Genomic DNA, 14,895 nt, shown 5'->3' with positions numbered 1-14,895 from the left:
TCCCTCCTTTGTGGAGACCTTCTCCCGACGATCCAGCCAGTTGCAAAAGGACACAAGTTAGGATGCTGATCATATAAGGCATGAGCGAAATTTATTCAAAGGAACAATAAAAACCACAGATCGATAGAGCCTCGCAAATCTATGTCGGCCACGCTGTCGAACTGTTCACCATGCTACGTACATAATGGTTGCAATCGAGAATGCAAGTCTACGCACTCAACATAAGATCTTTACCCAACTCAACATATAAAAAGTAAACATGAGGTTTGTTGCTGTGCCGAATAGTCCGAGGAGCCCCTGAAACGCGCAAACCAGCACAAACATCTTTGCGAATTCAGTCCTCCAATTCGCTCTCCAACTGTAACGGAACAGCAGAAGCGGATGTAGCAACGTCCAGATTAGCGATTCGTGCATCCAAATGATCGAGGCGTTCAGTCAGATTTGGTCATTTGTAAGTTGCTGTAGGTCGCTTTGCTATGCCCGTGAGCACTACTTCTCGCATGTTCTCGTCAATTGTGGAGGTTTCCGGGCCGACCTCGGCGTCGAGAGAGTTCATCCACACTTCAATCGAAGTCCTGGCTCCTGGCACGAATTCATATCCTGCCATGTAAGCGTGGGAACTCGGCAGGAGATTAGTTTTTGGCCGTAAGTCGCGGATCCAATTAATGATAGAGATAATCAACTCCTCGTGCTTGATGCCTAACCTGGGAGAGCCTGTGTCCAGCCAAAACGAGTGGTTTGGGTCGTTATCCTGCCAAGGAGAATCGGTTGGTGGAGATTTGCCTCCTCGGTAGGATTTGACGAGGAGACGATCGAAAAGAAATTGGATCAATCCGCTAGCAATCTCTTGTCTGGTCGGTTTTTGTTCATTACTGGTCCTGCTGCTCCTAGGAAGGACGTAAAGGCAGAGCGTCTGTTTGTTTCCCTCGCGGAGGCTGGTGCTATCAGGAACGGGAGAATAGAGTAGGCTCATCTGCCATCCCGTTTTCGTGCTTAGAAAAAATCCGCAGGAATTGGGAACGCGAGTGCGAGAATGAAGGTGACTGCGAGAAGAAACTCGCAAGAAGGGCTCAGACGGCGTGCGACGGCCTACGCGGTGCATTTCATAGATCGCATGCACGATACTGTAAGCTCTAGACGAGGGACTGTTTATGCCCCAATCTGGACTCAAACGTGAATGGTTCTTGGGATGGTGTGGCCCAAATCCTGGTGGCTCATTCCAATTGGTTAAAGCGAAAGTCCGTCGCTTTAGGCAATCTTTGAAGTCATTTTGAAAATTCGAGTGCAGCACAGTCTGCAATGCTTCGAGAAGCCGGTTCTGGGGCCAATGACAGGTAGGATGATGTGGTGGATATTGTTCAGTCCAGTTCGATATCTCGCGCAAGTTGTCGACTATGTCCTCCTGTATCGCGAGCAGCGTCAGCTCCCTAACTAGTCCCCACGAAGAATCGATGAAGTAAGAAAATCGAAGCTGGGCGTAAACTTCTTTCTTCTCGCTTCCCGCAGGTCTCGGAGGGCTTGTCCTCAAGTTTCCCGTCCAAATATCCTCAATCGAATTCAAAATATCTTCGGCCTCCAGACGAACAGGTGCAACGGCTAAAAGATTCCGGATGAACTCAATCTCATCGGCTGGTTCGTTGAAGCTTTGTAAGAGTGTCCCAAGATTGTCGCGTGATATGTAAAGTGCTCTGAAACGAGACTCGATGTTCCTGGCACTGTGTACGATTCCCAAAGGCATCTGAAGTTGCTTCCAATGGTTATCGGAGGATTCGCCGAAATTATGTCGGGTGATCTCAACTACCTCGGACTCTTCCATCTGGGTAAGTGCAGAATCTTGGCCCTCGATCCAAGGATTGAGGTTGAAGCGAAGCGAGTTTATATCAGTGTCGAGTGAAAATGACATTGTCCGGGTCGTATCAGCAGTACCTAGTGCTTTCAGCTGCGAGAGAATGCTTGGTCGATAGACATCTCTGGACCAATCAACGATAAAGTCAATGATCAGGATAAGCTGAAGAGCTTCGTCATGGTTGTTTATACTTCCTTCCCAAAGATGAGACACAAGCTATGGACACATTAGCATCCAATATATCAACGTGCGATTGCACGTCTCGCTCTCACTCACGTAATTTGCGCGGCCATCATCCTTGTAGACGGTCCCTGCATAGACGCGCCACGTCTCTCCCCGATTCGCCGTGAACCATACCAAGGGTCCGCCTGGGACATCTACTGTGTTGCCACGAGTTTCTTTGAGAGTTTGCTGAACGTGCAGCGCTCGCTTGATCGGCAGTGCCGTCTGTATCTCTATCTCTTCAAAATTGTTCGCACTTTTCTCGCTCTTCGCCTCATGGATGAGGAATGGAAAATGCAAGGGCACACCACCGTTGTCAGGATTCGTGCTAGTTCTAATAACGTCTGAGACTAGTTGCTGTCTACCTAGACGTGGTGATGCATGGGCATATTCTTTACGAAGACGTGTTGCTAAGTTTTTGGTCTCTTGTAGACCGTATGTGCGATCTGGTTTTTTGTCGAAACTTTTCGAGTCATCTTCGACGGCGAATTCTTCGATTCTGTTGGAAAATATCTCGCTAGTTCCTGGATCTAGACTTGTGACTAGTCAGCACTAGAAAAGGAATGGAAACAGGGTTGAATATCGGGACGTACCAGTCCAAGCGAGTTAATGGGTTGCATGTGCAGGGCTTTCGCCGGGCTTGTCGCTTCCTCAAGGACGGGGCTTTACTATTCGCAAAATCGTGATTGACTTCGATTTCGGATCTCCATAGCCTTTGGCGGCAGGTCTTACTATGAGGCATCAGTAATAAAGCTGGTGGACCAACACTCAATTCGTCAGATACTAACCATGTCACCTCGATCTCAAATCTCTCGAAAACTTTGGGCTCGAGCTCGTACCGCCACCCACTTTCATTCTTATTCGCTTCTCGGCATCTTATTGCGTTTCGAACCAATCTTGACGCTTTTTGCTTGTTCTTGGGTTGCCAAGGTCGCTCCAGAGATTCACACCCAGGCACAGATGCATACGTATTATACAACGTGCGACCTAATTCCTGGATGGTGAAAAACTTCTCTCGGTGGGGTTCCGGCACGAGATTCAGAGATCGAGAGCTAAACTTTTGGCTGTTGAAAAAGATACGCTGCCGTTTGGTCTCGGCTTTGAGATTGCGATATTTCTTGCCGGTCATCTTGACCTGATGGCGGAACGAGAGACGAAAGTGCAGCGCACCGCCAGCCTAAGCTACTGTTATTTGTATGGCTTGACCCCGGGGGCACTCTAGGCTGCTGCGAGTTGGGGTCCGCGACCCGTGCCGTAGGAGTGCATGCACAGCCACGCCTCAGATCCAATCAGCGGGTGAATCTTAGCGCTCGGGATCTAGGCTCGCTTCAGATCAGGGGTGGAGGGTTGGAGCCTGAGAACAGGTCAGTATATCCGCGATCCTGCACCAAAAATGCTTCATCAGTTTCGTCTCAAAGGACCTCATCCTGCGAGGTCTCGTATCAATATGTGCGCGCCCCAAACCACTTGCTCCTGTCGCAGTAGCCAAAGACATCATCAGATTCCTCTTTGCAAGCGACGAATACAAGCACCTATACCCTCGCATAAGTAACCAAAACAAAGGCAAACGATGTTCATGAGCTTTAAGTCTGCTTTACTCACAGCATGGAAACAGTTCGAGATCGATACGCTATGTCGAGGCTTGGAGCGTCACAGAAGTCAAATTTGTCGTCTTATTCTCACTACCCTGCAGTAAATCGTAGTGTCATAATTTTGATACTGAATCGGCTGATCGTTGCTTCACACAGGAATCAAGCGGCGCCTTTAGCGGAAACTCAGGACCAAAACTTCTCGGAAGGAAAGGATCTCTGTCAAAGAATCTTGATCCATTTAGACAGAACAGGCTATGGTTTTGCAAAAACTCGATTACCAAACGTTTCAAACCAGCTACCAAAAAATGATTAATGCAGGGCGGAAATGACCGCTTGTATCCAAAGACTCATTCTTCGCAGCCTTCAATACCAGGAAGTCGATCATTGTTAATTGTCTTGGCATATCAACAGGCATTTGGATGGATCTACGGCAAATCATCAGTTACAGACTTCCCCGCGTGGTTGCGAGACAAAGATGCTTCTATTCAACAAACCCCGTACGCAAGCGGAGCTCGCTGCAGGTATTGACAACAAACCACTAATTATGACCTCGCCCTACATCTGGAACTCAGTTACTTTAACTCAGATGTCATACCGCTTGCTATATCAGATCCTCGATGCGAGACCTGTTCTAGTGCCCATTGTCTTCCCGCACTGGTTTGAAGTCGGTGCATTTTATAAGCAAATGCACTAGGAAAGCAGATCACATGGTGTGGGACTGGGAGGAGTTGAACAAGGCTCTGCGTTTGGGACTTATGGAAGCTATGAAGACCCTTGAAAATGTAACGTTTATTGACACGGCGGAAGCTAATGCCAAGAAGGATTGCAGTGTTGAGCAGATATAGTGGCTGTTGCAAGCGTCTCAACCTTACGAGTGTAAAGGGTGGAGTCCAAAAGACAATATGCACGACTATATGCACCAACCTATGCCAAAAGGCATGCACAGGTGTAGTATAGCTAGTACCTGCACAAGGAGGGCTGCATATATTGTAACAAAATGCCTTATAAGTTCTCTTGAGCGGTTGGTACAACAAATAGTATGACTGATAGGATTATTGAGGGCAGTGCTCCAGATACAGGGTATTGCTCGGCCCTTTATCATTCTTCTCCCTGCGTACCATGCAGGAAGAACTGTCAGCATGTGATAGTCGGAGATCAGGATCAATGATCACTATAAATAGCCAGACCAGCAATTACTGCCATCGGATCCAGGATCTTCCACACCACCAGCGCGTGCAAGAAGACACAAATTTGTGTTCTTTGCAGTCTGTTTTCAGCAGCAGCGAAACCAGATACAGTAAAATCAAGGACTTTTGTGGTGAGCGGCCAGGAAACAGCAAAGCTTCCCGTTCGCTCAGTTAGGTGGTGACCACTAGCGAATACCTGCTGTTGTATGTTTTCGCCTTTTTGCTGCTGATGATACTGTTACGCCATCTTGTGAGTTTGCTCGAATATATTTATAAAAAGAAGCACTTCTTTCACATACGACCATAGGACGTTGAAAACAAGGCTTCCCGTTCGCTCAGCCCTATTTAAGCAACGTACCGGTGGATTAGTAGTTAGGTGGGTGACCACTAGCGAATACCCGCTGTTGTATGTTTTTTTTCCTTTTTTTTTTGCTCTCACCCAGTGCATCCTGTCCTATCCGCCATTAGTCGAGGTGCCGTTTTAAGAATCCAGTTACACACATTTGTGTTTTCGGTATACACAAGCCTGTCACCCTCACTACATTTGACTAACCCTTTTAGGTCAAATTGTCTGCTTTGCAGAACGCAAGACCAGAACCAGTCTGCAGACCTCCGGACGCCGTCACGCATTGTATCTATTCATGCAACCTTCGGGACTAGTTTTTACCAACCAGCTTCCTGACACTCTACACACATTTCTCACTCTCTTTGCACTCTGATTTAGCTCCTTTGTTCCTTTTTGTTTTGCACCATCCTTTCTGTCGCCAGTTTACGTGGTCAACATGGAAAAGAGCAGTTGTCCGTTCCGTCTTGAACTGCTCAAGGAACGCGCCCATCAGGTGAAGACACCACAATCCTTGAGCATCGACAACATCAAACACCCTTTGAACAATACGTCAGCATTCACTAGTTATAAGTACACGATGAGGCTGTGGAAGGAGTAAGAAAGTGTAGACGCTCCTCAAACTGCTTGTGCTCATGCTATCCGCAGATTTTCGACAGTCGTGCTTGAAAAGGTGATGGCTCAGGAAGCTTTCATCGAAGCGCCGACCGTTAATCAGATCACATATTCCTTGAATATTTCGCGGGGACAGAAAAGGTCTTTTAGAGGAGAACATTACTGATACCACAAATTGCAACTGTCTCGCGAGCCTCAAGTGTGCCATCAAGCTTCGTACGCAATAACAGTACACACAACTCCAGAATAAAGAGACGGACGAATTCATCACAAAAGATCTTGTCCCTCACGAGCATGTTTCAACCGCCGCCCGGCCGAACCCGCTTGCACCACTTAGAGTGGCTAAAGACCTGATCCGCTTCCTCTACACCTGCGACGAAGATAGACACTTGCATCACCGCACACGCAATCAGATAGTCTTTGCAATACAGCTTATGCTGCTTGCTAGTGTCGGGCCAGGTGCTGAACAACTAAAGGGAATCAGTACCATTGTCGACAGATATATTTCGAAAGCCTTCTCGTTACTGTCAGACCGAGGGCAAAGCCCATGATAAAGTGATCAGGCGAGTACAATATATACTGTTCCGCACACGATGATCAATGTTCATTGATCATATGTATCTTTTTGGCTACATGACGTGGTGTGTGCGAACTCGCGTCCTGACAGTTATCTCACGGCACTACTCAAGTTCGAGTCTGAACGCAGGTCTGCCATAGACTTGATGTTTAGCAATAAGGATAAGGTAGATCTTGACCTTGCTCTTGATGTGATTCTTCTACATCTCATCCAATTGGCAAGCCCGGCAAAGAAGCGCTATGCCCTTCAAAGGTACATTTAGCTTGTCTGTGTACCATGCCCGACAACCCGACATGGTTGTCAGCTGTTGGCTACGCTAGCATCGCTGCCTGTTCACGGTCCGCTGGGTACGTAGCCGCTATACCCTTCTCCGTTACTTATCATCCTGAGATAATCCTTATCCTGGCCATGTTGTCATGAGACAATATCTTGCCTTGGTTTAGCGGTTTTGTTGAAGGTTAGCACAACGACACTTGCGAAGGGTGAACTTGATGAAATGCTACTTGACAGGATTATACATAACGTTCGAATTGCCTTTCGGCATAACAAGGGTTACTGGCCTGGCTCCTTCACTTTACGAACTACCCTAGCAGGCGCTCCAACTGCTACGCTGTACGCAGGAATTTCACCAGAGACTACGGCAGCCGCTCCAATAGTGCAGCCATCCCCAATCCGGGCTCCGGGAAGGAGGGTCACTCGCGCTCCGATCCAACAATCATTCCCAACCGTGATTGGAAGAGCAAACATGCCCCCTTTGTTCCGCGCTGCAACATCGGTAGGATGATTGACGGTAATGAAATGGGTGTTGGGTCCAATGAGCACGTTCTTGCCAATTGTGACAAACGCGCTGTCGTCGATGGCAAGCCTACGGATCTCAGCAATTTTCAAAGCAGATTGCGCGATCACCTACTTACCCTACATTACCAAAAAAGTTGTCTCCGATGAACGTGTTGCATCCATACAGGACAGAAAACGGACTCTCGATCGTCGGGCTTCCAACACATTCTCCAAGTAATGACTTGAGTAAATTGCCTTTCTTGTTTACGGCTTCCTCGCGGTCTACCCCATCCGCAAAATTGTTCAAATCATTGATCTGCTGGCAGATCTTAGATGCTTCTGGGCGTTTTGTCTCGAGCTCCTTAGATATCCAGGAGCGGTACCTGATGCACACAAAAGTCAGCACCTTGATCTCGATTTTTAGGGTCTGACTTCAGACACTTACAGCATACTGGATATCATCTTTTTGTATTCATCGCACCATGGTGCTCTATTCGTCCTCTTTGCTTTCTCGATAGCAGTTGCATTGCGCTCGATTGCCCAAGTGTGATGTCCACCAGTGTCCTCCATTGTAGGATTGTCAGCACTCAGTAAGGTCATATAATTGACAGAAGATAGCAACTTGCTAACTAAAATGAAGAAGGCTGAAGGGCGCGCGTGAGCTCTTTATTGTTCTCGGGCAGAGCTTGCGATCACGATGACATCCGACACAGGGGACAAGGCTGCCAAGAAAAGGCGTCAACTCGTCGGTAAGATGACAGCTGCGGAAATATCGACATCACCAGCTCATATCAAGCTCGCCAAGGTCAAGCCACACCCTCGCTTCATTATGCCTCACATTCAAAGCATACAGGATGACCATCGATAGAGCCACTCACAGTTGTCGCCGCTTCGAGTGAGGCTTCATACCGTAGAGCCTGGACTGGGGGACTTCGCGATGCCTGCTGAGAGCGTGAGTACGAGGCGTAGTTCCGGTCAATCCTCGTATCAGCCTGGAGGTTTATGATGTGGCCAGACGTGGGGTGTAGCCTCGATGATGATGCTAGCATCAGGCTGCACAAAGAGACGGCAGGAAGTCCTCGGACAACTTGCCCTCTAAACGTCTTCCGAAGGCCAGCAGCGTTTGGAACATCTATTCAGCAACTAGAAAGCTCTTGTTCTACCCGCCCGTCCTCTGACTGAGACTCAACTGCACATGAGCAACACAACAACCAATTCGCACTCTTTCCATTCTCCCACTTGTCAAGAAATCTTAAGCCTCAGTGCGGACCGACAATCTGCATTGTTTGAAGTTCCTTATCGTTACATCATGTCTTTATCCTGTCGAGCAAGTGGAAAGCTGTCACGGTTTAGACTACGTGAGGAGAAGCCGACTATATACTGGCCCTGGAAGTCGCTACCCCAGAACAGTATATACCAGGGTAATAGGGTCTCAACCGAGACCACAACATATTTAAACACACAGAATAGTGAAATACAACCTCAGTTCAATCCTTCAATATTTCCGCACACGCGTACTGATCACTCACGATCCACCGCGACAAAAGCTCACTGTAAACAGAGCACCTGCTGACTACCACACCAGGAATTTGGTAGATACATGCTGTTGGCTATGGTAGCGAGCAGCCAAGTCAGCCAAATTATACAAGATGGCATTTTCCTATTTTGCGTTGCGTGCGAAGGCTCAAAACACAGATCAGCCTCAAGGCTCCTCATGAGCTTCGCGATCAGCCTTTCGCATCTGATATTCAGGTCAGTATAGACGATCAATATAGTGTATCGAAGCTGAGTCAGAGAAACATTCAGATGCATCTGTCTCTTCGCTACATCGATCTTTCTCTATGAGGTCGGGTTACCGAACGCACTTGTTAGCCCATTGCTCATATTGAACCTGGTCCTTTACTTTCCTCACCGCCTGCTCAGCTGGACCTGCGCTCTTCAGAGGCTACACCAACAAAGACCAGGATCCATTTCTGTAATTCCACCCAGAGGGGCTGACGAATCCGAAGCACTTCTTCCTCCGTTCTTACCAACAATTGTGGCGATCATCCCCTGCCACGGTGAACCTGAAGACGTTCTTTTGGCTTCGGTTCGGTCGTTAATGAACTCTGACTATCCATCTGATCAGCTGCACATTGTGATCGCATTCGATGGCCTCGAGAACTCGCAGCTCCACAACCGGGTGTCGAGCATCTTGAGTGCAGAAGCAAAGCCTGGTGGCAGACATCCAATCTCCAGAACAGCAACAGGAATAGATGTCACTCTATGTCTCTTCGAACATGGAGGTAAATCGAGATGTCAACGCAACGCGTTGGAATATATCAGGAATGCACGGCCACGTTTGTTGCAGTCTCCAGATGAGGTTGCAGTCTTGATGATGGACTCGGACACGACCATTCCTACTGAATCTTTGCGCCTTTTTGCAGATCGCATGGTGCGTGTCAATTCTCTTACATGTATGCACGCTAACTCTAACAGTATTCTGTGGAATCAAGTCAGACATCTCCTGCGGCTCTAGCGTGTGTACAGGGTATTGATTTGCCTTCTTCCTCCTTTCTCCATGCGATAAAGGAAGCGGAATATCTACAGCAAGGAGTAATGTGTGAGTTGGTTATGGCAAGTCTGAGCAACGTCACATGCATCTCTGGAACAGTGATGTATGTACGATGGGAAGCTCTGGTCTCAGCCCTTAACGACCAACCAAACCAATTGCAAGGTCTCAACGACTGCTGGAAATACAAGTTTGGAGAAGATCGATACCTCACGCAGGTTATTAGTTCAAAAGCTGGTTCCTGGTCGACCGACATTCATACTGACATAGTATGCAATACTCAAGCGGCTTGCTCTCTTCCGGCCCTGATCGATCAGCGTCGTCGGTGGTTCTTGGGTCATATGGCGGTCGAAGCTGCAGCACTATCAGACCCGGCACATTGGAAAATGAGCCCAAAGCTCTTTGCTTACAGACTGGTTTATCTTGGGGCCCAGGTATCGGAGCAGCAGATTGTCCTTCTTGCGACGCTGGTGATTGTACAAGGCTGGGCTGCGCAATATTGGCTACCGTGGTTGGTAATAGCGGCTCTGGTCTTGAATGGCGCTTCACTCTGTTGCTTTCCTGCTATACGAGGTAGAAGGAGCCTTGCGCCTTTGCCCATATTCGGGATGGTCTCGCCAGTTCTGAATCTGGTCGTGCGTCTTTACGCGCTTCTCAACTTATGGAGCACGAAGTGGGGAGGTACTCGAGATCTTGCACAAGCGCAGAAACTCGAGTCGTCGTAATCATGTGTGTCAAAAACTCGTCTTCGGACCGGGGTCGGACTTTCACAGTTTTCTTGTTCGACCTGAGGCTGTTGATCTGAAGACGGTTATGAACTGGACAATCGTTATCGTGAGTAGGTATTAAATTCGTATTTTTTACCCTCAGAGGGATCGTCATCACCCCCTGATGACACTGTCGAAGGAACACGGCCCGTGACGGAGAAGGTGCACATCGAAACAGAAGGAGTAAGCATGGTGAAGGAAGGTACACACGCCTTAACTGCAAAGCCGGAGATCAATTATACAGGTCGTGCTCATTCTAAAGATCTTGGCAGACCAGCTCAGAGAGCGTCTTTGAGCTACACAGTGCCAGCTCTTCCGCAACAGGGCGTGTTAATGTTATAAATTGCCCATACGCATCTCAACGAACACAAGGACGTATTGAAGACATCATCATTCGCCACTGTATGCATGTAGTTCCACCGCGTCGAGATTGCCACTGTACATTGGTCATGTTCTGTCATGGTTCAGGGTGCTCTTGCCTGTCGAACCTCACCTGCCATGAGAGTGACTGCCACGTCACACTAGCGTTGTTTACAGCTACTCACCTATACGTACTGTCCGTAGCTTCACCCAATACAACCTCAGTTCAATCCTTCAATTCTTCCCACAGCGTACTGATCACTCACGATCCCCAACATGTTCCCTGCTACGGTGGCAGTGTCACAATCTTGGCATTCTCAGCCTTCCCACCACACCCGACAAGGCTGAATGCGGAGGCAAAATGTCAGTGCACGGAGCTCACACTTCTCACGCACACCATCGTGAAGGGGTCATTCAAGCTCAATCCTTTCCTACATATCAGGTTTCTGCATTCCCAGACTGTCATATGAACCGAGACTAATACACGGAAGGGTTTTGACAGCATTTCCAATCGCTTCTTCAATCTTCAGCCTTGTGGGATACCGCTTAATCTGGTCGAAACAGTGATCATGGATCCACTCTCCATCACCACGAGCGTTTTGGCTATCATTGGTGCGAGCGAGAAGACAGTCAAAGGACTGGCGAAGTTGCGATCGTTCAAGCATGCGGTTGCGGGATTCTCGGCCTTGATCAATGAGGTTCAGGACTTACGTTTGATCCTCGCTAACGTAGCAGTGCAAGGTCATCAACTGGAACAGAATCCAGATGATGGACCCGTGCTCGCGCTGCGCAGTCTTCTGAAACGGGCTGAGAAACAGGTACAAGAGCTTGAGGAATACATACAGTATGATCTGAGCAAGCCTGACATTGATGAGCCAGGGGGGATCAAAGTCAAGAGAAAGAGCTGGGCTTTGCATCAGGAAAAGCTTGCGACGATCCAACAAGGCATTAAAACAACTCGTCTGAACCTAGCCACAGCCATCGGAATTGTTACAAAGTAAGACACATCTCTTGTAGATTCTTGATTCATCAGGCTTACTAACATTCTGGCAGCTCTACAGTGAATCGGCTGGAGCTTCGCATCCAGCAAATTATCAGCTCTCAAGATGCAGATTCGAAGCTCTTGCAGATTCGAAGCTCTTGCAGAAACTCGTTGAACAAAGCAGTATGATGTCACAAACGTTACCGGGAGTTCAAAGTGACTGCAACATGCTGCAGCGTTTATTGACGCAAGCTAATACTGCCGCGAGCCACACTCCTGGGGGAGTCGATACGCCTATCAGCCTTTTCCCCAACAGCTCGATGAGTCGGTTCATTGACCATCGGGTCAGTCCAACTCGGCACTACGAAATACAAACCGGAAACATTGGTACCATCCAGATCAAAGCACAAGCGCAGGCATTTCGTCGGAGCTGCAAGCCCTGGTGCAGTTGTGCATGCCACAAGAAGACCACCTTCCGTTACCCGAAACTATTGCGTAACGTTATCGGAAACCTCTTCGTGGGTTATACAGGTATGCCTGGACTGACGCCTTCATGCAACGAAAAAACGTGTCAGCAGCGCTCGTCCTCATCCCTTGAAGTTACCTACTACTTCCCTTCATGGTTATTGTCGAGGATGCTTTCGATGACACTCACATTGACCGCATTTGGTGGACCTGAATTGAACTTACGAATGCCGCGCATGGTCAATTGGACTACACCTCTTTGGCGACTGTCGACAGTAGGTGAGTTTGGTCAGATTGGCAAGCTGTTCTCGGCAGCGAAGGCGTCTCCTTATGACGTTAATGCATATGGGCAATCTGCGCTTCACGTAAGTCGAAGCTATATGCTACCAAGCATACGAGTCAGGACTGACACGACAACATAGTATGCGGTCGGCTATCGTCACATTACTTTATGTCGATTTTTGATTGGCGAAGGGGCCGATATCAACCTACAAGACGAGAACGGAAAGTGAGTTTCCACGTCTTAAAGCAGCATACGATTGATTGACCTGCTTACACGACCAGGAAACCTATCGATAGCCCATGGGACATCGCGCTGTCAAGGAAGGCTACGAAAACAGTGACAGAAGCTTTCATGCAGATGTTCGGTGACGGTGAATATCTCGAGACACGACAATTCACGCTACTGCATAAGTCGGTACTTGAGTTATCTCGGACTTCAATCTTTACACTGCTCGAGGACTCCACCGCCAATGTGAACGTACCTGACGCGAACGGGCGCACCCCTCTATCATGGGCTGCTTCGCGTGGAGACCACGATGCTCTGGAAGCACTGCTGAATTCTGGCGCTCTCACTAGAGTTGCGGATATGGAAGGCAGCACTCCGCTGATCTATGCAGTCGAATCGGGCGAGCACCGGTGCGTGTCGACATTGATCGATCACGGAGCAGACATTAGTGCGATGAATGCATTCGGAGCAACGGCTCTGCAGCTCGCTTGCAAAGCCAGCGAAGATACGGCCATGTTGAAGATCCTCATTGATAACCACACTGACATCAACGCTATCGACTTCGACGGCGACACTGCCCTGAATTCAGCAACTCGCCACCGTTGTACTGAGAATGCCTTTTATCTGCTGAAAGCAGGTGCCGACCCTAACATCGCAAATGTTGCTGGCGAAACAGCAGTACACATGGCTATCTATTACTACGCTTACGACATACTAGCGGAACTGGTACATCGAAAAGTGAATTTAGCGGTACTCAACTCGCGAGGATGCACAGTACTTCACGCTGTAGCCAGTCACTACGACACGAAGACGATCGCCATTCTCGAAGATGCCGACTTTGGAGACATTAATATCGCTAAAGTGAACATCGATGGCCGAACCTGCTGGAATGAACTTCGAAGAGAAGAGGAAGGTGACATAGATGAGATGAAGCGAGTCTTTGGCTCACTACTGAATCGAATACGAGGAACGTACTGAGAAAAGCGCAGCAGAGGACGAGCTTGGGTTTACTTTAGCACAGTAGAGGGCGCAAACAACATGAATACTTGAGCCATGTTGATATCCAGTGGACGCCACATTCTTTGTACAACATAGTGATTCTGTCACGGTTTGGGGTGCTCCTGCCTGTCGTACCTCACCTCCATGAGAGTGACTGCCACGTCACACTAGCGTTGTTTACAGCTACTCACCTATATATACTGTTCGTAGCTTCACTCAATACAACCTCAGTACAATCTTCAACTTCTTCCTTTGCGTACAGTTTTTCACTGAACTCTGACAGATTCGGACTGGATGAAGGGAAACTTGTAGTCCCCAGCATAGATTTTGATTTCTGATTCCAAATCAAATCAAATCTGATTTGATTTGATTGATTTGACTCAGATTCATGACCTTTTGATTTGACTCTGAATCAATTGAATCAGCCGGCTTGACTTCAGCTATACCCAATCCTCAAGAACTCGGTCTCTCAGCAGTATACACACCCGCCTGAACCATCCTTCCACCAATCCTTCCATCTCAGAAAGCAGTTGGTATCCCTAGCTGGCCCCCTCTCACACTTGGGGTAACAATGAGTAGTACAGGCAATCTGTCCAGCTCAAAGGTTGGTTGAGATCCAATGACAAACTTAATTGACGAGGTTGAACACAAACCATAAGGGTTGTGTTCCTACATGCTATATACTAAACGTGTCTAAAAAAGTAGTTCTGATTTCAGCTTATAACAGCGTGTAGTCTTAATATTTAGTCTGGTACCCCCTAGCTCTCTGTACAGCAGAGATACGGTGTGGCATTGAGTGAATGAGCTTCTTTATCAATGAATTGGGTATGGCTAACCATGCCTCCTTCAACCTGTTACGATCAGTGGTACACTAGGTAGCACTGACAAGGATCGCTCTCACGCTAATGTAGGCAACAACAGAGCAGCAGCAAGTCTCGGTTAAACTGGGACGGGAACAAGGCCGGCTGTCAGACTGCATATATGCTCTCACTGATCTCACAATCCGACGTACAGCAACAGAGCACGCAGAGCACCCTGCATGAACGCTCCCACTGCTCTCACTGCGCTGTCAGATCACACAGAGCAGACAGATCACCACGTAGA

At 48.2% G+C, this 14,895-nt stretch overlaps 3 protein-coding genes across 3 annotated transcripts in view; 2 read left to right on the top strand and 1 right to left on the bottom strand.

Annotated features, from left to right (window-relative positions):
• Window positions 1–263: 263 nt before the first annotated feature.
• Window positions 264–3,243, bottom strand: BU25DRAFT_48819 (uncharacterized protein). Its single transcript, XM_033711330.1, has 3 exons — window positions 2,662–3,243; window positions 2,123–2,603; window positions 264–2,062 (listed from the first exon to the last, which is right to left on the bottom strand). The coding sequence occupies exons 1-3, from the start codon at window positions 3,195–3,197 to the stop codon at window positions 446–448; spliced, it is 2,634 nt and encodes an 877-aa protein (XP_033561682.1). The 5' UTR covers window positions 3,198–3,243; the 3' UTR covers window positions 264–445.
• A 238-nt stretch (window positions 3,244–3,481) lies between these two features.
• Window positions 3,482–4,246, top strand: BU25DRAFT_410646 (uncharacterized protein). The gene has a single exon (XM_033706352.1). It carries the CDS (start codon window positions 3,973–3,975, stop codon window positions 4,186–4,188), a length of 216 nt encoding a protein of 71 aa, XP_033561681.1. The 5' UTR covers window positions 3,482–3,972; the 3' UTR covers window positions 4,189–4,246.
• Window positions 4,247–5,034: 788 nt separating this feature from the next.
• BU25DRAFT_410643 (uncharacterized protein) overlaps window positions 5,035–14,895 on the top strand; it is a gene marked incomplete at its 5' end in the record, with an annotated part of 11,672 nt that continues 1,811 nt past the window's right edge. Inside the window, 3 exons of the mRNA XM_033706351.1 lie at window positions 5,035–5,263; window positions 9,574–9,583; window positions 10,732–10,734. Coding sequence (XP_033561680.1) covers window positions 5,123–5,263; window positions 9,574–9,583; window positions 10,732–10,734 — 154 coding nt within the window. The remainder of the gene's footprint in view (window positions 5,264–9,573; window positions 9,584–10,731; window positions 10,735–14,895) is intronic.

This window comes from Macroventuria anomochaeta (assembly GCF_010093625.1).
Source record: "Macroventuria anomochaeta strain CBS 525.71 unplaced genomic scaffold BU25scaffold_16, whole genome shotgun sequence".
NCBI classification, from domain to species: domain Eukaryota; kingdom Fungi; phylum Ascomycota; class Dothideomycetes; order Pleosporales; family Didymellaceae; genus Macroventuria; species Macroventuria anomochaeta.
The sequence above is the reverse complement of the archived record's forward strand: the minus strand, read 5'-3'. Positions and strand labels throughout refer to the sequence as shown.